The following is a 24192-nucleotide window of genomic DNA, read 5'->3' as shown; positions in this document are numbered from 1 at the left end:
AACACACTGGTTCTCCCCAGTCCTGGAACTGGGGAGAACCAGGGGGGAACACAACTTACGCTTCTGCCCTGGAGACAAATCTTGAGGGTCCGGGATAACGGTGGCCACTTCCCTTTCCACGGCCACGGATCAGTTTAGAAAGAGCACGGGCTACAGTTCTGGCCGAGGAGACGTGAGGGGCGTTCTGTTGGGCGCTGCTACAAGCTTTCCTCACTTTTAAAAAGGGCAACAAGGAAGGGAGGGAGCTGCTCTCTGCCCTGCACCCTCCGAAGGTTTGGGTGCTCCGCGTACAAGAGGGGATTCTTGCTGCTGCTGCTGCAGCCGACTTGCAGACGCTGGCCACTGCTGGCAGGCCTTGACTTCACCGTGGAGCCACTGGCACCACCACGTGTCCTGAGAGCTTAAACCTACGCCGACTCCTCTGTTATTACGGCCCGAAGCATACGCACTATAGATATCTAAACTCACCTTTTTGCTGCTTTATCACTCCTACCTTCCCGCTCCTAAAATGTAAGCTCTGTGAGGGGAGGGGCCTGTCCCTCCATCACTATGTCCCCATCACGTGGACTGGGCATTGTCTGACACAGCTACAGCAGGTGCTTGATGAATGCTGGCTGCATTCATGCATGAGGGTCCTCCAGGGCAGGGACTCAGTCACTGTGGCTTCTGGGAGCGGCAGGGGCTCAAAAGCCTTCGCTGGATCAACAGGCAGGGAAGCCAGAAGACAGCTTCTTAAGAAACAAATTTAATACTATATACAAGGGAAAACGTACAGAAACAACAAAGGAGACGCAACAGGGCTGGAGGTGCCCATCCCAACTAGCTGCCCACGCAGAGGGCCGATGCCAGCCCCTAGCTCGCCCTCCTCCTCCTACAGTTGGAAGGGCTCCACGGGCCACCTTGCCCTGGCGGTGGGATCCACGTGGTCCTGAAGCCGGTGCCACTTCATGTGGGCATTCCGACCCTTGATCTTGCCAAACACCCTGAGGAGGCACCAGAGGACACAGGGGTCAGAGCAGGGGGAGGCGGGTAGCCCTGAGGGGGGCACCCCAGAGGGCTGAGGGCAGGCAGTGTGGGAGCATCCAGGGAAAGGGCGGTACCTCTCACACTCCCGGCAGGGAAAGAAGCCCTGGCCCTTGCTGCTCCCCGGCAGCTCAGGGGTCCGCTTCGAGCCGGTGTTTGGGCTGGAGTTGGGGATGGACTCCCTCCTGTAACTCTCAGTAGTCCTCGGTAATTCGGGGGTTGGACGGTGGCTGGGTTTCCTCCGAGGGCTACGAGTGACCTGCACAGGGGGCAGAGGTGATGAAAGGGTGCTGACCGCCCCGCCGCCCTTCTAAGGGAGAAGCAGGTGTCCAGAGCGTCCAGACGTCGCGGGGTGCACCCCCCCACCGCCAGCCAGCTTGGATGGGCACCGGGCATCCAGATCCGTGCTGAACTCCTGAAGCCCTATCCCGAGACCCTCTACCTTCGCTTCTGTCCTGTCTGCTTCACCCAGCTCTCTCTTGACCCTCTTTTCCGGCACTGGGGCTCGGCCGCAGTCAAACTTGTTCATTTTCTTCTGCATGTAGTAGAACTCGACACACTGGGCTACTGTTTTTGTCTGGACCTAGTGGAGGAAGACAGAAACCGGCTAAGGACAGTGCCTCAGGAGTAGCAGTGAGTATGGCCTTGACGCCCTAAATCCCCTCCCCATGGGGCCAGCCGCCACTTTTTGAAAGCCCTCCTGAAACGTTTCTCCCCTACGGCTTGGTATGCTCCACTGCTACGGGGGACAGAGAATCACAAAGTCCTCCTGGGGATGAAGGAGTTCAGAGAGAAGCCACCAGAGTCAACACCATCTAAGCTCTGCACGCTCTGAGCAACAAGGCTGGCCCAAGAAGGCTTCTCTCCAGGAAAACGCACACACGGTACACACGAGGACGCTCACTGTGACATCATGTGGAGCCACATGTCTACCGACTGGGACTAATTAAACCAGAGTGTCCTTACGTGGTGGATACCTCATAGCCTTATGTGACAGCTAGGCAGAGCCCTCCAAAAAACTGAAGAGGAAGGAATACTTCCCAACTCAGTCCGTAAGTTCAACATTTCTCTGATACCAAAGCCAGACAAAGATATTACAAGGAAAGAAGCCTACAGACCAATGTCCCTCATGAACATAGATGAAAATTTTTAAACAAAACTTTAACGAACAGAATCCAACAATATATATATGTGTATATATATATACGTGTATATATGTGTGTGTATATATATATATATATATATATATATATATGTATGTATATATGTATATATATATATAAAGGACAATATACCATGACTAAGTGGAGCTCATCCCAGAAACGTGAGGTTGGTTTAACAATCGAAAATCAATGTAATTCATCATATTAAACTTAAAAAAGAGAAATCATATGAGCATCTTGATAGGTGCAGAAAAAGCATTTGATACAATCCAATGTCCATTCCTGATGGAAACTCTCAGCACAATAGGAATAGAAGGAACTTCTCTTCAACCTGATAAATGAGACCTACAAAATCCCTACAGCTAACGGTGGAGTGGTTTCCCCTCAAATATCATGAACAACACAAGGATTTCCACTCTCACCACTTCTACTCAATACTGTACTGGTGGTTCTAGAGTGCAAAAAGGCAAGAAAAAAAGTAAAGGCATCCAGGTTGGAAAGGAAGAAAGAAAAGTGTCTTTATTTGCAGATGATGTGACGGTCTATGTAGAAAATTCAGTGGAATCCACAAAAAAGTTACCAAAACTAGTAAGTTAGTTTGGCAACATTTCAGAACACAAGATCCATATAAAAATCAATTTTATTTCTATACATACTAGCAACAAACCATTGGAAACTGAAATAAAAAAGAACTCTATAACATCATAAAAAACACAAGTACTGGGCTTCCCTGGTGGCGCAGTGGTTGAGAGTCCGCCTGCCGATGCAAGGGACACGAGTTCGTGCAATGGTCCTGGAGGGATCCCACGTGCCGTGGAGCGGTGGGGCCCGTGAGCCATGGCCGCTGGGACTGCGCGTCCGGAGCCTGTGCTCCGCGGCGGGAGAGGCCACAGTGGAGAGAGGCCCGCATACCGCAAAAAAAAAAAAAAAACAAAAACAAAACAGAAAAAAACCAAGTGCTTAGGAATAAATTTGACAAAAAGTATGCAACAACTGTACACTAAAAGCTTCAAAACATTGCTGAAAAATTAAAGATTGAAATAGAGAGATATACCCTGTTCACGAGTCAGAAGACTCAATATTGTTAAGGTAACAACTCTCCCCAGTTGACGTAACGAGTCAAAAACAGTACCAATCAAGTTCCTAGCAGAAATTTTTATTTTGAAATTGTCAAGTTATTTCTAAAATTCATAGGGAATTAAAAAGGATGTAGAATACAAAAAATAACTTTGAAAAAGAATAACAAAGTTGAAGGACTAACATTTTCTAATTTCAAGACTTAGAATAAAGCTACAGTAATAAAGACAGTATGGGAATAGCTTAATAAAAGACAAACAGATCAATGGAACAATACAGGGTCCAGAAGTAGATGCATATATATATGGCCAACTGATATTTAACAAAGGTACAAAAGCAGCTGAGTGGAGAAAGTATGGTCTTTCCAACAAAAGGTATTGGAATAAATATCCATATGCAAAAATGAACTCACCTCGCACCCCATACAAAAATAAACTTAAAATGGATCATAAATCTAGAAATAAAACCTAAAACTATAAAACCTCCAGAAGAAAACATAGGGGAAAATCTTTGTGACTTTGGGTTAGGCAAAGATTTCTTAGATACAACGCGAAAAGCACAGTCTATAAAAGAGAAACTAGTAAGTTAGGCTTAAGCAAAATTTAAAACTTTTCTTCAAAAGACACTGTTAGAAGACTGACAAATGGCATATTGGGAGAAAATATTTCCAAAGCATATATCTGGATAAAGGACTGGTGTTCAGATCAAAATAAGAACTCCTACAGCTCAATAAAAACACAGACACTCCAATAAAAACAGAGGCAAAAGATATGAACAGACAGCTCACCAGAGAAGGTGCACAGAGAGCAAAAAAACACAAAGATGCTCAGCATCATTAGTCATTAGGAAAATGGAGTCAGATGCGACTGTACACTCATTAGAATGGCTAAAATTAAAGAGACTTAGCATACCAAGTGTCGACGAGGGTGTGGAGCAACTGGACCTTTCATAACCTGCTGGTGGGAATGGGAAGTGGTAGAGCCACTTTGGAAAACAGTTTGGCAGTTTCTTAAAAAGTTAAACATACATCTACTATAAATTACCCTCATTCCCCTCCTAGGTATTTATAATCCCAACCCCGTGTCCGCAAAAAAAAAAAAAAAACCCAGTACATGTCCGTACAAAGACTTGTATGTAAATGTGCAGAGCAGCTTTATCTGTAGTCATCAGTAACTGGAAACCACCAACAGGTGGATGATTAAATGAACGGTGGTCCGTCCACACAGTGGTATACTCCTCAACAGTAAAGGGATGAACTATGGGTACACACGACAACATGGATGAATCTCAAAATCATTAGGTTGAGTGTAAGAAGCCAGACAAAGCAGATCACGTGCTGTATGATTATTCCATTTATATAAACCTCTAGAAAATGCAAACTAATTTAGAGTGACAGAAAGTAGACAAGAGTTGACTAGGGACCCGGGTGGCAGGAAGGAAGGGTTGCAAAGGGGCAGGAGGGAACTTTTGGGGGTGAAGGATACTCTCATTATCTCGATCATCGTGGTGGTCTTACAAGTGTATAACTATGTCAAAAACATTAAATCTCACACTTCGATTATGTGCAATTTTGCGTACATCAAGTTAAAAAAAAGAGCAAAATAATCAGCAGGATATTAAGTATATGATGTCATCCTTTTTTGAGAAAGTGCATATAGGTGTGTAAAATCTGTATGGGCAATAAATACCTGTCAGGTTATCAAATCAGAAGTAGGATTGTGGGGAGGGGTCTGGAGGGCTTTATTTTGAACATGGGATTCATTTCTCTACCGTTTCAGGTTGTTCCAAGCAATGGCATTGTAGTTGTCAACTGTTCACAGCATGAGCAGAGTATCGCCCCTGAAAGGCCCTGCAGTTCTAGCGCCTCGGCCGTGTGAAGGAGCCTTGTCTACACCAGCCTGCCATGTTCGCCTTACCATCTTGTGTATCAAGTAGAAGTCCTTCTTGTAGGCACGGAACGCCTTCTTAAAGAGCCTCTTCTCCATGGAGGTCCAGATGTCCGAACCTATTGGAGAAACAGCCAAGAGGAGGAAGGATGTTTCTCCTTCTGGGACCACAGCCACGGCTGAAGTGCAGACTCCCCTCCTTTTTCAGGCCACCGAGCGCCACTTATATGCCAAGATTTCTGCTAAGCCCCTTACTTGCTTTATCTCACACAATCCTCACAAAAACCTTAGCAGGTAGGGGCGATTACCATCCCCACTTGACAGGTGCAGCAACTTGAGGCTTCCTCTGGTTAAGAGACTTGCCAAGGGCAGGCATGGGCCCCTGGTTGCCTGACTCCAAGGCTGGAGTGCTCAACTGGGAAACCTGAGCCCACCCCAACCTGGCACCCCCCTTCTGGCCAGGAAGAGCCCACGAGGGAACCAGTGGAAAGGGGAAGGTTGGATCCAACTAGAGAACAGCACCCACTGAGTCCCCCAGAGAGGACGGGCCCTTCTGGGAGGGCAGGTGCAGGCCCCAAGAGAACTCCGGGAGGCACGTGCAGAGCTTGCCATGGAAAGTGACTGGCTCGCAGGGGCCTCAGCCAGGCCAAAACCACGCGGGCAGCCACGCTCGTTACCTGTGTAGTGATAGTTGGCGAGAGGGTGAGTCCGTGGCTTCTGGGGTCCTCTCAGTAACAGGGTCTCCAGGGCAACCTGGAACGAGAGGAGTGGTGGGCAACTCTCTGAGGGAGGGAAGGTGAGGTAGAGGCCCACCTTCATTCTTTCATCCAATCAGAAAATATGTGCAGCCCTCCCTAAAGCCACCCCTACCCCAGGGCGACTCAAAGTGTGGTCGGTCTGTGGACTGGCCACCAGCTGTGAACCACTTGGGACACACTGCCTACAGCACTAAGCGGACTGTTGAGTGCAGCTGACGTTACCTTTTTCATAGCAAGATTTACTTGATGACGAAACAGTGTGTGGACTTATTCTGGCACAAGCTCCTTATTTCTTCAGGGAGCAGCATTTGGAGTGGCACTGCCCCCGCCCTACCCCATGTTATGGTCCTCATAGCACTAATCATTATCTATCACTTGTAAAAAATGTATTTCATGTGTTCACTCTCCTAAAATGTAAGCCCTGCAAAGAGAGGGCATTTGTCTTGCTCAACAGCGTAACCCCGGTCAGGACTCGCTATGCAGTTTGCAGGACCCAGCGCAAAATGGAAACACGGGGCCCTGTGCTCAGAAACTATTAAGAATTTCAAGATGGTGGCAGCAGAGCATTAAACCAAGAATGGGCCCCTGAGCTGGCCCCAGCCTGATACCGTGACATCACCAGGTATCAGGAGGACCCAGTAAATGTGTGCTGATTACTCTGCTGAGCACCCACCACGTGCCAGCCACTGCCTCTCAGCTTGAGAAAAAGCACCATGTAGCCCTGACTCTTGGGTCTCCAACTCGGGTGACGTGACTTCCTCTCCCACTACACACAGTTGGACTTCTTCATTTTCTAAACTTCAGGATTGTGAGGAGGGTCCTTGGAGGAGGCAGAGGCATTTCTGTTGCATCAGAGGTTTGCATACACCATTTTTAATCCAAAAGTTAATGTTCAGTAAATAAACCAGATGAATGCAGGCCCTGAGTTGGTTCTGCTAGGCACCGCCTCCCCAGTGCCGCGCTGAGATGAGGTAACGCTGGAGGAACCCTGGTGCTCTGCTGTCACCCCAGAGAAATAACTGATTGAGCCCGTATGTGTGCATTTCCCCTACGTTCCAAAGGACACCACCAGTCCCAAAGCGACCAGGGAGAAGGGTGGGTGGCCAGCCTTTGGTTCTCGTGAGCTGCAAAGCCCCAAGTAGAAGGCACGTGTCTTGCGCCTAGAGCCCCTGGCCCTAAGAGACCAGGGAGCTTCCCACAGCTCCTCTGAGCCCCCGCCTCGCCTGCACCGCACCTGGATGTTGCCCTGGGCTTCATGCAGGCAGTGCAGAGCGAGCTCCAGGTTGGTGCCCCCGCCCGGCATCACGCTGGAGCAGGCCACGTTGCAGAGCTCGGTCACTGTTTCCAGCAGGCAGCCCGGCAGCGAGAAGGAGAGGAGACACAGAGGGTCAGCAAGTGCCAGAGAGGAAACCTCCCCAACAGCACAGATGGGGTGGGGGGCTCCTGTCACCATCTCCCTCACCTCTCTGTTACAAGCAGGCTGAGGGAAGGGAGCGACAAGGAGGATGGGCAGAAACCCTGCTCCTGGCACCTGCTCTGGATGGCCTGGCCAGCTACTGGGTGAGAGGAGAGGTGGGGCAAGGGACTGCAGCACAGCAAAGCAGTCCTGCGCTGAAGGCCAGCTCTTCCCACCCCACCCCCGCCTGGGGATCACTGCTTCTTGGTCAAGGTGAGAACTGGGAGGAGAAACCCCTTGGACATGGAGGAGGGCTCTCGGGAACCTGGCCCCAAAGTCTCAGTCACCCCTATCCTGCGTCTTCGGGTTGGTCATCACATCTCCCCATGGCTTCCAGACCAGAGTAGCTACATGCTCGTCACTTCCAGCCAGTGATCTGTCCTGGAGCTCTGGGATCTCAGCCTGAAACTGGCTCCCTATGTTGATGTGTCTGAAATGAGGCCACACACACGGACATAAAAGGCATATGTGTGTGACCAAGATGGGAAATACAAGAGAGATGTGTGGTGAGCCCTGCTCACCAGGGCTGTGGAACCCACCTTTTGGCCATCTCTCAGACACAGGGAGTGCTCATCAGCCCAGCAGACACGCACTGGTATTCCAGAGACCTCCTGAGGGATACACTTCCTTCCTTCCTCCAATTTGCTTTTTCGCCAGATTTCTGGCTTCAGGCGTTTGGGGTCTAGGACAGGGGAGGTATGTGCTGATACCTGGCATTCTTCTGTATCCAAGGGAACATCCAAGCTACAGAACAGTATCTCACTGCGCCATCACCAATTCTATCTAGAACCCCAGGGTGCTGGGCATTCTGTCTGCAGACATCCAACTATGGTATGTCTGGACAGAAGGAATATTGGGGAAACACCTGGAAAAATCCACCACTTCTCTCCTGGAGAGGTTCTGGGTCTAGACCTGACTTTCCCGTGATGAAGGCTCCCTTGGGAAAAACCGACACTGGAATGCAAGGAGGGTAAAAGCATCCCCACATTGCAAGGACCCTCAGGTTCTAAGTCTGTTCCAACTCACGGTTCAGTGCTGATCTTGCTGTTGTCCTTCACCACACTGATGCCAAAAGAGCCGTCCATGTGATCTGGAAAACACCCAAAGAAGAGCCTCAAGGAGACTGGCTACAACTGACCCATGAGGCCCTTTTTGCCTGCCTTTCCAGAGCAGCTAAGAGCAGGCTCTTCAAGACTGCATGGTATACACACACTACTGTATATAAAATAGATCATCAAAAAGGACCTACTGTATAGCACAGGGAACTATACTCAATACTCTGTAATAACCTATATGGGAAAAGAATCTAAAAAACAATAGATATGTGATTATGTATAACAAAATCACTTTGCTGTATACCTGAAACTAACACATTGTAAATCAACTCTAATCCAATATAAAATTGAAAATTGGAAAAAAAAGATTGCATGGTATGGAGTTTCCTCAAAAATTAAAAGTAGGACTACCATATCATGCAGCAAACCCACTTCTGGGTATTCATCCAAAAGAACTGCAGTCAAGACCTCAAAAAGATATCTGAACTCCCATGTTCACTCCAGCACCATTCATAATAGCCAAGATGTGGAAACAACCTAAATGTCCACTGACAGATGAGCACATAAAGGTAATGTGACATCAACATACAATGAAATACCATTTAGCCTTAAAAAGAAATTCTGCAATATGCAACAACATGGATGACCATTGAGGACATTATACTAAGTGACATAAGCCAGTCACAGAAAGAGAAATACTGCATGACTCCACTTATATAACGTATCTAAAGTAGTTGAATTCATATTGATAGAATCAAAGAGTGGAATAGGGGTTACCAGGGGTTGGGGCAGTGGGAAATGGGAGGTTACTAATCAATGGGCATAAAGTTTCAATTAATCAAGCTCTAGAAATCTGCTGTATAACATTGTACCTATAGTCAACAATACTGTATTGCACACTTAAATCTTTGTTAAAAGGGCAGATCACAGATTAACTGTTCACATCACAATAAAATAAAATAAAAAGATTGCATGGAAGTGGGATAAGACTTCTGAAAATGTAGAGTAAGGAACTCGGCAAAACAACAGATTTACTGACAAAAATCATTGAAAAAGAAAAAAAAAAGAACAGTAAGCTAAAGTCTCTGCACGTTGTCCTAAAGGCATACAGCATTTTAAGAAATACTCATTCAAGAAAACCTACTAAATCTCGGGAAGAACAGTGAGAGTCTGTGGCACTGGAGCCATGGCCCACCCCCTTACCCACCTAGCCCCCAGCTCTTTGTAAAGGAAGCTCTACCCAGGTAGGTGCAGCCAAGGAGATGGGGGCTGCTTCTTCCCCTGGCTCCCATGCTTAAAGAATTAAAGCAAGATAAAATAAAAATTTGTCATCAAAGAGAAAATGCCATCAAGAGATGGAAATTATTTTTTAAAAAGATACAAATGTGGACTTCCCTGGCGGTCCAGTGGTTAAGACTCCACGCTTCCACTGCAGGGGGCATGGGTGTGATCCCTAGTAGAGGAAGTAAGATCCTGCATGCTGTGCGATGCAGCCAAAAAAAAGAAGAACCAAATGGAAATAGTTCAGGGGTTAAAAAAGTACAATAACCAAAATAAGGCTCAACAGTAGATCTGAGCTGGCAGAAGAAACGATCAGCAAACCTGAAGATAGAACAATGGAGACTATGAAATCTGAAGAACAGAGAGAAAAAAATATAGGAAAGTGAAGAGACCCTCAGAGAAATGTCATTACATGCAACAATATATATGTATTGGGAGTACCAGAAAGAGGGGAGAAAGGGACAGAATATTTAAAGTATTAATGGCTGAAAATTTCCCAACGTTGATGAAAAACAATATGTATATCCAGCAAACTCTACAAACTCCAACAAAGACTAAACACAAAGAGCTCTACATCCAGACATAACATAGGGAAAATGTGGAAAGCAAAAATAAAGATAAGATCTTGAAAGCAAAAAGGGAAAAACAATTTGTTACATACAAGGGCACTACAGTAAAATTAACAGCTAACTTTTTAAGAGAAACGATGTAGGTTACAAGGCAATGGGATAATATATTCAAATTACTGAAAGTAAAAAAGTGTTAACCAAGTATCTTATATCCAGCAAATTATCTTGCAAAAATGAAGGTAAAATAAAGACACTCCCAGATAAATAAAAACTGAGGACACCTGTTGCTGGCAGACCTGCCTTACAAGAAATATTAAAGGTGAAATATTATTCAGCCCGCAAAAAGGAACAAAGTACTGATACATACTGCAACTTGGATGAAACCTAAAAACATCATGCTAACTAAAAGAAGGCATTCATAAAGGACCACATACTGTATGATTCCACTCATATGAAATATGCAGAATAGCCACATCGATAGAGACAAAGTAGATTAGTCATTACCCACGGCTGGGGATGGGGAGGATGGAAAGGAGGGACTGCTAATAAGTACAGGGCTTCTTTTGGGGATGATGAAAATTTCTGAAAACTGATGGTAGTGATGGTTGCACAGCTCTGTGAATATACTAAAAACCATTGAATTCTATACTTTAAAGGGATGAATTGTATGGTATGTGAATTATATATCCCTAATAAAAATAAATAGTAAAGAAAGTCCTTCAGATTGAAAGCAAATGACATCAGATGGTAACTTGAATCCAAACCAAAAAAAAAAAAAAAAGCGAAGCGCTAGTAAATATGGGTAACTATAAAAATCACTATGATTACATATTTCTTTTCTTAAGTGCCTTAAAAAATAACTGCATAAAACAATATGTATTGTGGGCCTCTAACATATAGAAATATAATATATGTGACAGTAACTGCACAAGGAGCACAGCTGCATTGGAGTAAAGGAATATCACCTCAGACAGTAACTCAAATCCACAAGAATAAATGAAGAGATCAGAAATGGTAAATAAGAAGGTTAATATAACAACCTCTATAAATCATGCTTGCTTTCCTTTATTCTCTCAGTGTTTTTACACGAAATAAAAGTATATAAAGCAAGAAACATGACCAGTAAGGTATTACTGGGTCTCTCACATATAATAGCAAAAGAGTTAGAAGGAAGAGAGCTAGATAGGAGCAGTGTTTCTATATTTCATTGTTAGTGAGTTATTACACATCCTAACAGATTCTGATAAGACATATATTTTAAGTCCTAGAGCAACCACTAAGAAATGACTAAGAAAAAGTGAAAAATTAACAGAATTAAAATGTTACACTAGAAAATACTCTCTTAATACAAAAGAAAGCAGGAAAGGAGGAACAGAGGGAGAAAAAGACATGTAACATATAGAAAATAGAAAGCAAAATGGCAGATGTAAATCCAACCATATCAATATAACAGTAAACAAGAATGGATTAAACAAACCAAGCCAAAAGGCAGAGTTTCTAAGACTGGATAAAAAAACACATGATCCAACTAATGGTGTCTAGAGGTAACATGCTTTATTTTCAAAGACACAAATAGGCTGAAAGTAAAAGAAGAGAAAAATATATACCAAGAAAAAAACAACCAAAAAAGAGAATGGAATGACTATACTAATGTCAGGCACATTAGACTTTAAAACAAAACAATATTACCAGAGATAATGATAAAATTATTGTAGTAATGACAAATGAAGTCACAATCACATCCTAATGGTAAAAGGTCAAGCCGTGAGGAAGATGTGACAATTACAAACATATACACACCTACAAACAGACCCCAAAATACACCAAGCAACAAACGACAGAACTGAAGGATGAAATAAACCATTAAAAAATAATAGTTGGAGATTTCAATACTTTCAACAGTGGATAGGGCAGCTAGGCAGAAGATCAACAAGGAAATCGAAACTAACTAGACAAAACAGACAAAATACAGCATTCCACCAAACATCAGTAGAATACATTCTTCTCAAATTCACATGGAACATTCTTCAAGACAGACCGGATTCTAGCCCATATAACATGCCTCAATAAATTTTAAATTTTAAAATAAATTTAAGGGAATTCCCTGGCGGTCCAGTCATTAGGACTCCACGCTTCCGCTGCAGGGGGCATGGGTTCGACCCCTGGTGGGGGAACTAAGATCCTGCAAACCGCACAGCACAGCCAAAATAAATAAATAAATAAATTGAATAAATTAAATTGAAAAAGAAACAAAGTATGTACTCTGACCAAAAGAGAATTAGATTACAAATCAATAAAAGGCAGCAATTTGGAAAATTCACAAATATGTGAAAATTAAGCAACACACTCTTTAACAGTCAGTGTATTAAACAGGAAGTGGAATGATAAATTAGAAAATACTTTAGCTGAATGAATATAAAAACACAACATACTAAAACTTACAAAATGTAGCTAAAGCAATGTTCAGAAGGAAATCTATAGCTGTAAAATATCTGTATTAAAAAAGAAGAAACATCTCAAATCATTTATGGTCAACTGACTTTCCACAAAGGTAGCAAGACAGGGCTTCCCTGGTGGCGCAGTGGTTGAGAGTCTGCCTGCCGATGCAGGGGACATGGGTTCGTGCCCCGGTCTGGGAAGATCTCACATGCCGCGGAGCGGCTGGGCCCGTGAGCCATGGCTGCTGAGCCTGAGTATCCGGAGCCTGTGCTCCACAACGGGTGAGGCCACAAACAGTGAGAGGCCCACGTACCACAAAACAAACAAACAAGCAAACACCTCACAATGAGCTACCACTTCACACCCACTAGGATGGGTGTAATAAAAAAGACAGCTAAGAAGTGTGAGCAAGGATGTGGAGAAACTGCAACTTTCATACAATGCTGGTGGAAATTTAATATGACCCGGCCATTTTGCAAAGCAGTCTGGCAGTTCCTTAAATGGTTAGACATAGTTACCCTTTGACCCAGCAATTCCACTCTGAGTTATATACCCAAGAGAAATGAGGACTTATGTCCAACAAAAACTTACACATAAATGTTCTTGACAGCACTGTTTGCAACAGCCAAAGGACACAAACAACCCAAATGCTCGTCAACTGATGAATGGATAAATAAAATGTTGTCTATCCAGAGAATTCAATATCATTCATCCATAAAAAGAAATGAAGCACTGATGCATACTACAACATGAACCTTGACAACATTATTCTAAGTGAACAAACTAGACACAGAATGTCACGTATTTTATGATTCCAATTACATGAAATGTCCAGAATAGGGAGACCCATAGAAAAAGTAGGTTGGTAGACTGGTGGTTGCCCAGGGCTGAGGAGCTGGGGGCTACAGGGCCTGTGTGTCACCGCTCGTGGATATAATCTTCTGGGGTGATGAAAATGCTCTAGAATTAGATTGTGGGATGGGTGTACAATCCTAAGAATACACTAAAAAATCACTGTACACTTTAAATGGGTGATTCATATGGCATGTGAATTATACCTCAATAAAGCTGTTTAAACAATTACTCGAAAGGGCAGGCAGAAGGGTGCTTAGGCTAAATGGTGTCTATTTTCTTTCTGGCTACAAAGTCATAAGCACCTAGAAGGCTGCTGGTCCCAGATGGTCCTGGGATAGTTCTGAACAGCAACGGGACCCCCAGAGCAGACCCAGGCGTAGGCCAGAGAGAATGGCTGGACCAAATTCTACAGGGGGCGGGGGTCTGGCCCCCCGCAGGCCCATCATGGGGCGATCAAGCTCACTCACCAAGCATGGCGCTGATGAGCCTGTCGGGACGGGCCCGGGCAGATGTGGAACAGAGAGTGTTGAAATACAGCCCAGAGCCCTCCCGGATGGGGCTGAGCATCGGGGGCGGTGTGTAGGGAGGTCACTGGGACAGTCCCTTCAGGAGGTGGTCCATCAGGAACACGGGCGAGCGCAGGCAGCTCTGGCGGCATCCTCCCGGGCCCGGCTCCCCAGACATGGAGGGCGGAGGAGGGATGAGCAGTGCCTTGGGCCGTGGGAGCTTCTTCCGCTTCCTGTGTTGGCTGCTCTCCTTGCTATCTCTCTCTTCCCCGTCCTTCTCCTGTCCCTGGAGAAGAAGAGACTTCAGAACCACGGGGGTCACCTGAGGCCACCGGCCCCAAAGCTCAGACCTCAAGATGGCCTGAGAGTGGGAAAGGGTACTGACCAGCCAAATGCACACCCAGCATGGCCATGCCCAGAGTCCTCAGCGCAGGAAGCCGGGCAGGGCCACCACGCCTGAGCCAGACTCCAGACCCTAAGCCGGGCGACATTTGACGCTGGGGCCTTCTCAGGCACCCACCCCCACCCCAAGGAGAGGCCCTCACTCAGACCATTTTGGAAACTCATATCCGTTGTTAAAGTGACTGGCACTTAAAGTGTGGGGGCCAGACGGATGCAACAGCATGACAAAAGGAAAACCTGTTGCCCTCAAAATGACAGCAGCTCCTGGGAGACAAACAGTGGGCTCCATGCACCCCGTACCCGAGTCCAGCATGGACTTCTCCAGGTGGGGTCTTCCAGCACAGGCTGAAGAGACGACGGCTTGAGCTTGCTACACTCTCTCTTATCTCCACGCAATCTCCCCTCCTCTCTGCCCATCTTACCCCTCCTCATCCTCCGGCTCTCAGCTGCAACGCCCCCTTCCTCAGGCAGGGTCTCTGGTGCCCTTGGGGCTCCCACAGCTCCCTCTCCCAGCCCGGCCCGTTCTGGGTCGTCAGTGTCCGGGGATGGGTCTATCTACTCCGCTGCGCTGGGAGCCCCAGGAGACGGGGGCAGGCCTGTTGTGGTCGTTGCACTGTCCCCAGCCCTGCCCAGCACAGGGCCAGACACAAAGGAAGTTCACTGGAGGTTGAATGGATGAATGAACACGCAAATCAAGCTCTTCTGGAGTCAGGATTTGGGGGCTTTTCTCACAGCTCCCACTGGCAGCTGGAAAGCAGCTGGAAGGAAGTGCACCCACCTTGCTCCCCAGGGGATGGTTCGCTGGAGCCACTGGCACCGAAACAGGGACTACCAAAGGGGCGGCGGTCGTGTTGTCCAAGGACTTCCTGCCTCCCGGGGAACTCTGCCTGTGCCCTTCTGGCCTCAGCACCTGTCTTTGTGGCTTGCAAAACTCCATGCCACACACCTACACACAGAGAAGAGCCAGCCCTTTAAGAGACACAGTACGTAGGGAGCAAGGGGCCCCTCCAGAGCAGCACAGCCCTGACTCCCGGCCCCCAGCCAGGCTCCCTGCAGGAGGACGGCTCCATCCTGAGATGAATGGCAGCTTCGCGCCCCTTCACCTGCGGCTCCTGCTTCCCTCGAGGTGACGGCCACTGGTCGCTGTGAAAACACATGTGGCTGCTCAGCCCTCTCTCTGTATAAAACATCTGGCTGCAATTCTTGCAGACGTAAGTGCTCCTTGGCTCTGCCCAGTCTGTGGGACCACCACTGTGCTGGTTCCTGTGGGGAAGAAAGGGAGAATGGGACTCCGTCCCCAAACACTGATCCTCTGACAGACAGCTTTGGACGAACCCTAAAGAAATGGACATGATGCCCCCGATTCTCCGTGGCCTGGTGCTCACCCCTTCAGGAGTGAAGCATCCAGAGCTCGCTCACCCAGGGCCAGCACATCAAAGCCACCAGAGTTCTCCCGAGGGGCTTCTGAACTTACCAGCCACCCGCCATGTTCTCCTCCTTCATCGGGTGGGGGAGCCGGTAGATATTTCCACCCTGAAGACGAAAATTCATCTGAGCCAACATATCAGAAATGAGATGCAAGAGTGAAAACTATAAGACTTGGAAGAAAACACAGGTATAATTCTTGGTGACCCTGGAGTAAGCAGTGGTTTCTTGGATGACTCCAAAACCAAACAAAAGACAGACGTATTGGACTTCATCAAAACTTACAACTTCTGTGCTTCAAAGGACATCATCAAGAAGTGACAAGACAGAATAAGAGAAAAAAGTTGCAAATCATGTATCTGATAAGGGACTATGTATATTTCTGTATCAGTGATACATAATGAACTCTCACAGCTCAAAAATAAAATCACAACCCAATTTAAAAATGGGCAAAGGGTCTGCATAGACACTTACCCAAAGAGGATATACAAATGGCCATTAAAAGATGCTCAGGATTATTAGCCATCGGGGAAATGCAAATTAAACTATAATGAGATTATCATTTCCCACCCACTAAGGTGAACCAACTGGACAAGAACAAGTGTTGGTGAGGATGCAGAGAAACTGCAGGCCTCATACACTCTGGGTAGGGATATAAAACAGCACAGCTTTTTGGGAAAGTCTGGCACTTCCTCCAATAGAATTACCCTAGAGCCCAGCAATTCCCCTCCAAGGTATTTCCCAAGAGAAATGAAAACATATGTCTAAACAATAATCTGTACACAAATGTTCATAGCACCGTTATCACAATGGCCAAGAAGGGAAAACAACCCAAATATCTATCATCTGATGAATGGATAAATAAAATGTGGTGTTTCCATACAATGCACAAGTTACCAGCGATAAAAAGGAGTGAAGTTCTGACCCGTGCTACAGCACAGAGGAACTCTGAGAACATCAGGTTAAGTGAAAGAAGCAAAAGACACAAAAGGCCACGCAGCGTTAGGATTCCAGTCACATGAAGTGTCCAGAATAGGCAAATCCATGGAGACAGAAAGTAGATGCATGGTTGCCAGGGGCTGGGAGGGATGGAGAGATTGCGGGTGACAACCAACGGTGTGGGGTTTCTTTTTGCGGTGATGAAAGTGTATTGGCAAAGAGTGGCGATGCGAGCACGACCTCGTAAACAAACTAAAAACTACTGGATGGTGCACTTCAAGATGGCGAATTAGATGGCACGTGAATATTAAAGCTGTGGGAAAAAAAAAGAGGAGGAGGTAGCTGTGGTGCGACAGGAAGGATGCTGGACCTCGGAACATCACGAAGAGACGTGGCCAAGCTCTCTGCGCCCAGGACCTCGTGGGCACGATGTGGGAGGACCCAAGCTGCTCCAAAAGGGCGGACCAGTGCCAGGCCTGCAGTAGGGGCCAAGTCGGACTTGTGGACCTGTGATTCACAACCAGAATAGACACAGCATTTCACGTACAAATATCAAGGGTAAAGGAGCTCTGCCTTTACATTCTCTGAAGAAGTGAAGGAGGCAAATCCAAAAGGAAGCGAAAGGCAGAAAGAAAGCAAATAGAAAAAGCTTAGTGAAGAAACATGATGCAAAGTGTCTCTGACAACTCTAAAGCCCTGTTCTGTTGTGTGTGTGTGTGTTGCAGGGCGGAGGGTGATGGGAGGAACCATCCCTTCTCTGGAACTTCATTCGCCCCTCTGTAAACAAACTGCATCTGAGGATTTGCTGAGGTTAAATACAGTGCCTGGACAAGTCAGAAACACGGACACAGGTAAGGACGAGACTCTGCCCCCCGCATGGTCAGGTCCCGTGAGAGGGCCCTGGTACCTGGATCCTGTTGAGTATCATCAGCTTGGACTTGGAGTCCCAGGGGGGATCCGCTGGAGGCCCGGCCAACGACGAGAAGGAGGCCATGGCTACCTGGCTTGGAGAAGCTGCACAGCAAATATCCACTTTCACTTTCTCCTTCCGGAAGTGCTGGACCCCGGGAGTTGCCAGAGAAGAGCCTGTAGCCTCCGCCCCAGGAGCAGGCCGGGCCCTCTCCACCTTTTGTGGCCCCGGAAGCCGTGCCATTCTCAGCCTGGGCCTGCTTCCCTGGGAGGTGGGCTCTGGATGGCTCCTCCCCTCCTAACTGGGTCTGATGCAGGCCCCGAGGGAGAAGATGTCCCTAGGTCCAAGGTCCCTTTCGAGGATCGCAACTGCTTGGCCAGAGAGGAGATGTCTGGGTTTCCAGGAGGGTCCAGGGACGCCGCCGTGGGGACAGGTGGAGCAGCAGCCACTTTTGGTCTTCCCTTTGGGTCCTGGCTCACGCTGCTGGGGGAGGGCTCTGTGGGTAAAGCGGGTGTGGATTTTCTCCTGCGGGCTAGGGACCCCTCTGGATCAGGGTTCACGGGGCCAGCATGGAGAGAGTCAACAGTGGGTGCCACAGGTGGGGGTTGCTGTGGCCACGGCCCCTGCAGTGACTTCAGGGCAACTTGCTTGCCGTCGGGTGTGGGAAGCTGGGAGGAGGCGGCGGCCACCTGGGTGTGGGAGAAGATCCGCTGGGACTTGGTGATCATCTGGAACACCTGCATCTGCTCGTGGCTCACCAGAGACTCCTGAGCCTTCAGGACCAGCTGCTGGAAGAGCGGTGTGGCATCCGACGGGAGGCCGCTGGACTTCTGGCCGTCCTGGGGGCCAGGCTCACCAGGGTTCTGCCACGAGAAGGAGTCGCAGTCGCACTAGCTCTTCTTGGAAGCCCAGGAGTCGTCTTCCCCGCTGGTGCTGACATATCTGGGGTCGCCCGAGGCCTCCCCCTGGGCCTTCAGGAGCGTGGGAGGGAAAGACGGCGTGTCCTCCAGACCGGTGCACTGGCTGGGTGAGGGCTCCCCAGCGGGGGAGTCGCTGCTGAGCCCGGGGCCCGGCTCGGAGCCCTCCCGGGACGGCACTGCAGAGGGCTTGTGGACGACAAACATACTGTTTCCTTTGCTCTTAGGGCAGCCCGACAGGTTTCAGAGCCACTGGAAACTGTGGCTTGATGGCTGGGAACTGGCAGGGACAGTCTGGCCATGGAACAGAGGCAGGCAGGCGGGCAGGGAGCGCCCTCGGGCCAGCCCTCCAGGGATGATGGGGGCTGGAGCAGCGGCAGCTCCGGCTCGGCTGGGTCGGGGCCGCTGTTCTCCGCTGCCCGTGAGTGGACGGCTGTGAACACGTCCGTGCCCGGCTCCTTCCGTGGGGGCCGGGGATCCTCGGGAACACCTCAGTGCCCAGGGCTCCTGGGGCCGCCGGGGTGCTGGCTGGGCCGCAGGAGGAGGACCCTGACGAGGGCAGGGAGGAACAGGCCGTGATCCTCCCTTCGCCGCTGTCTGAAGGCCCTCCCAGGGCTGGCCCGGGAGAAGGGATCTTCTGGCAGATGATGCTGCTCACGATACAGCGCAGGAGGTCTCGGTTGGACAAGAGGGAGATGGGGGATGGGGCTTCCGGGGGCACCAGGGACCACAGGCTCGCGGGTGCGGGCTGGCAGGCCACCTCGTGCACACGGGGTGAGTTCCCGCAGGGCTCCTCCTCCGGAGGGGCCTCCTTGAGGATGCACAGGCCGTGCTGGACCTCGTAGTGCTGGCGCACGGAGCGGTAGTCACTGTAGCTCTTGCTGCAGCCCTGCTCAATGCACACAAAGGGCTTGGACTTCTGGTGGGTGAGCGTGTGCCCAGTCCTGGAATCACATGAGGAGAAAGTTAGTGGGTGTCTCGGCGTGGGTCACTAACTGCAGGAACCCAGGCGTGTCCCCAGGGGGCAGCAGCATCGCAACTCAGAAACTGTGCTCAGACCCTAGGAGGAAAGACCCCTGCTACGGCCAAAGCCCTCTGGAAGGGGGAGCTCTTGCCCTCACCCCTAAGCAAACCCCTAATCTGAGATTAAAAACATCAGTGGGAGTCAAGTCAGAGTTCCCCAAAGTGGGTTCCTAAGGAACACCAGGCTCCAGAGTTGCTCCCTGAGGACTTGGGCTCAGCTGGCAAATAAGTTTGGGAAAAACACTCTTTACTTCTTGGAGGTTCCTAGGAGCAAACTGAAAAGCCACAGAGCAGATAAAGAGAGATCTGTTGAACTTTCCATGTCTCTCAAACTTATTTGCCCACAAAACCATGTTTTTAAAATAGACCCTTTTAGCATCCCCGAGAAGCAGAGAACCAGAGTTCTGAGAACAAACTTAAGGAAACGCTAACTTGGGGATGATCCTTCCTTCAACAAAGGAGTCTTTGCCTTCCCACAGGAGTCCTCTAGACAGCGACCTGGGAGCCCCACAGCAACAACAACAAAAAGCCAAATGCGCCTATAATGTCTGCAAATATAAAAGAATGCAAGTATGTAGTATATTTACATCATACGTATACCTGCATTAATATATTATAAATATAAACAAATGGGTAAATCACCCTCTGGGTTCCCAACAATCCTACCCCGGATGGTTCTAATCAATTGGACCCAGTAAATAATGAAACCCTTTCCCAAACGTGGACCCTTGGCCTCCATCTGAGGGAAGCAGCAGAGAGGGCATCCGGAGACCCACTTTCTAGCCCTAACTGTTACCAGCTTGTGACAGGAGTAAATCATTTCCCATCCTTAATGGCGAGAGGGGAGAGGATACAATGAAAGCGGGATTCATCGAAGCCTCAGTAAAGGCTGGGCGAGCTGTAAACATGCAAGGGATCGTCCTCTCCCACTTACGAGTCTCTCAGTTTGAAAGTCTGTCTCTTCTCCCTCGGCAGCAAGAAAAGCTTATCATTTCTAAGACATGAAGAACAAACGGAATTCTGCTCCTCTTACACTGAGCTTGCTTTTTAAAGTCAAATTTTGAAAAAAAATCGAGTTAATAAAAGGGGGAATTGAAACAGGAAAAAAGAGAGTGAACACTGCATTGCCATGTTCTAGAAACAGGCATTTCAGAACCCCTCACGCCCTGGTGTTATCCCAACATATATTCCTCATGGAGTGCATATCTGTTCTGCTCAGACACCTACCAGGGACTCTGAAACTTTCTCTACGCAGTTAGCCCAACTCCCTCCGTGACAAAATTGCCTCTGGAGTGTGTTTTTAAAGCACATGGGTCCCGTCTGCAAATCGCAGCGGCGCTCTCCTCACTGGAGTGAATCTGGAGGCTGGGGAGGGCGGGCTGTCCGGGGCAGTGTAGGCCCTGCCCCCCGCCTCCACCAAACACTGGCCGTGGGAGGAGCACAGGTCGCACACACCTGGGACACCCGACGGTGCGGGGCGGTGCAGGTGGATGGGAGGGGATGCAAAAGAACCGGGAACATGCCCAGCCCCCAGCAGCCCCCTGAACAGACATCCCGACCAGACTCCTACATACAGGTGGTCCTGACGCTTAAAGGCCTTGCTGCAGATTTTGCACACGTGTCTCCTCTCCTGGCTGTGCGTCAGGTAGTGCTTGCTGAGAGGACTGGCGCTGCTGAACACCTTCCCGCAGAGGCTGCGGTCCAGGAGTGGGTTCTGAGGGGACCTGTGCTGCCGCTTTCCTCTCCTTGTGCTCCCAGACGTGGCCCTGCCTCCTTCGTTAGCCTCTTTGGGCACCTTGAGCACGCCTAGCCCCAGGTCTAGACAGAGGGAGAAAGCACAGGTTATGACATCCGGGGACATCGGAGCCCGGGCCGAAGCACTCTACCACCCTCAGACCAACTTCAGCAGCTGAGTCCAACTCAGGGAGTTGGCCGAGAACCCCAACTTCAGCAGCTTCACTCGCAGAGAAGACCAGGCTTAGCACCAGGTGAGGGGGAGAAGGGACCCTGGTCAAGCCACACCTCCAGGGCGGCACCCAATCTTGAAGCCACACTTGGGGGGTAAGGGAGGGGACAGCAACAGTCTGAGAGCTTCCAGGACAGAGTGACTCGACAGGCAGGACTTCATGACGGTAACATCAACAGCACACTTGCAAGTGCAATCCAGAAATGCACAATGCAAAATCTTAGAAAAGTTTAAGTCCTTTCTCCCAGCCAATTCCACTCTGGTTTTTTAATTAAGGAAATTAAGGCCGATCTGTACAAATTAACGGAGATCTTGCAGTGAACTGCAAGCGAGTTAACTGCAGCATTGTTTTTCCTGGTGAAATGTGAGAAACCACCTAATAACTGACACGAGGGCAGGTGGGTGACTGCATTCTGGTCTCAATGGTCTATGGCGCAGGCATTTCAGATACAACTGTAGGAGAATATCCATTGACGTGAAAGGATGTTCATGCTGTACCACTAAGTGCCGTGCCACTAACAAGAGGATTGTTGAAAAACGGAATGACCTAGTCTTTAAAAGGGAAAAATAAATTTGAATAGAAACAAACAGAATGGGATTGATTGGTAGCATCATGGATCAACTTAATTTTCCTTTCCCTATATATCTGAATTTTCCATGTTTCTCTACTCCTTGGGTAAATGAGTAGTTTTTTTTTATAATTTCATTTTTGATTTTTTTTCTTTGACCCATGAGTTATTTTAGAAGAGTGTTCTTTAGTTTCCAAATACTTGAAGACTTTTTTCTCTTATTTCTTTTACTTATTTATTTATTTTTGGCTGCATTGGGTCTTCATTGCTGTGCGTGGGCTTTCTCTAGTTGCGGCGAGTGGGGGCTACTCTTCGTTGCAGTGCGCGGGCTTCTCGTTGCAGTGGCTTCTCTTGTTGCAGAGCATGGGCTCTAGGCGTGCGGGCTTCAGTAGTTGTGGCTTGCGGGCGCTAGAGCGCAGGCTCACTAGTGGCGCATGGGCTTAGTTGCTCCGCGGCATGTGGGATCTTCCCGGACCAGGGCTCGAACCCGTGTCCCCTGCATTGGCAGGCAATTCTTAACCACTGTGCCACCAGGTTTTGATCCATCGCCTGGTCAAGTATCAGTGGGTTTTCCATGCCCTTGGCATAATTATTACTTGTGGAATATTTGCTCTCAAATGCATGTATAGATTACACACTCGTGTCCTGGATTGCCATCCCGGAAAGCATTTAAGAAACATCAGGTTCGGGACTTCCTTGGTGGTGCAGTGGTTGGGAGTCTGCCTGCCGATGCAGGGCCCTGGTCTGGGAAGATCCCACATGTCGCAGAGCAACTAGGCCCGTGAGCCACAACTACGGAGCCTGGGCGTCTGGAGCTTGTGCTCCGCAACGAGAGGCCGTGACGGTGAGAGGTCCGCGCACCGCGATGAAGAGTGGCCCCCGCTCGCCGCAACTAAAGAAAGCAATCGCACAGAAACGAAGGCCCAACACAGCAAAACAACAACAACAAGAAAAAGTTAAAGGGCATTAAAAACAAACCAACCAGATATATGTGGGTAGGCATTTTCCATCCCAGTTACAGAATGAGAAAACTGAGACTCAAACAGGGAAAATGACTTGCCCAAGGTGGCAAAGGAAGGAAGAAGAGCCAGGCTGTAGATTCTGGTTCATCTGATGCCAGAGTCCTTTCCCCAACCCCAGTGCCCGCACCGCTTCCAACTCAACTTCCTCCTCTGCTCCTCCTCCCTCCCCGTCTTTTCAGATGGACTGAACTGAAACCTGGCCCTTCTGTGAAGCCTCCTGACACCAGCGTTTGCCCTGCTCCCCTAGCCAGTCCCTCCGAAGGCAGCACACAGATACAGACACAATCACGCCTTTAAGCCATCAATCCTCTGAGGTGTCCCTCTTCCTCATCTCAGTTATTAATAGCATCTACTCAGTTGCTCAAACCCCAGCCTGCCCTGCCAACCTCCATCTGTCCTTTTCCTTACCAGCTCTCCCTGTGATGTGTGACCCGTCAGCATGTCTGAATCTACTTCTAACATGATCCCTAATCCTTGCGCTTCTGGCCTCTTCACTGCTACTCCAGCCCAGGCCACCATCTCCGCTGAGAGCCTTCCAGCTACTCTCCAGGATTCCCGTCTTGCCGCCCACGGCACCCTCACAGCAGCTAGAGCTTTGCACAGCCTCCCCTGGTTCCCGTGGCAGAGTCTGTGCTTTGCCGCACCGTGGCCTGGAAGTGGGTCTCAGCCTCAGCAGCCTCCTCAGTGTGGCTTCCCACCCCCGCGCCATCCACCTGCCAGCGTCTGCCACTCCCTGTCACTCCCTCGGACTTGGCCCCCTGCTGTACTTTCCTCATGTCGCTTTGTGGTGGACACAAGGTCTGACTCCCCAGTGGCTGTTTCTGCTTCCTCTTCTTTTCCTGGCAAATGGGATTCCAGTTTGGATCGGGTGACAAGAAATTTGAGGGAACACACTGGTTCTCCCCAGTCCTGGAACTGGGGAGAACCAGGGGGGAACACAACTTACGCTTC

General features: G+C 48.7%; 1 protein-coding gene across 1 annotated transcript; it reads right to left on the bottom strand.

Moving 5' to 3' along the window:
* Positions 1-150: 150 nt before the first annotated feature.
* On the bottom strand, positions 151-24017 carry LOC132479623 (zinc finger protein 541-like). The gene is given in 21 exon segments (XM_060083150.1): positions 151-158; positions 832-983; positions 1101-1282; positions 1466-1606; positions 5180-5268; positions 5827-5902; positions 7142-7245; positions 7651-7793; positions 8390-8453; positions 14030-14354; positions 15243-15416; positions 15574-15733; positions 15945-16003; positions 17742-17889; positions 17891-18064; positions 18066-18993; positions 18996-19149; positions 19152-19605; positions 21259-21502; positions 21707-21737; positions 23886-24017. Coding segments are annotated over 21 exon segments (3942 nt in total).
* Between the last annotated feature and the right edge of the window lie 175 nt (positions 24018-24192).

Source organism: Mesoplodon densirostris, chromosome 19 (assembly GCF_025265405.1).
Source record: "Mesoplodon densirostris isolate mMesDen1 chromosome 19, mMesDen1 primary haplotype, whole genome shotgun sequence".
Lineage (NCBI taxonomy): Eukaryota > Metazoa > Chordata > Mammalia > Artiodactyla > Ziphiidae > Mesoplodon > Mesoplodon densirostris.
The sequence above is the reverse complement of the archived record's forward strand: the minus strand, read 5'-3'. Positions and strand labels throughout refer to the sequence as shown.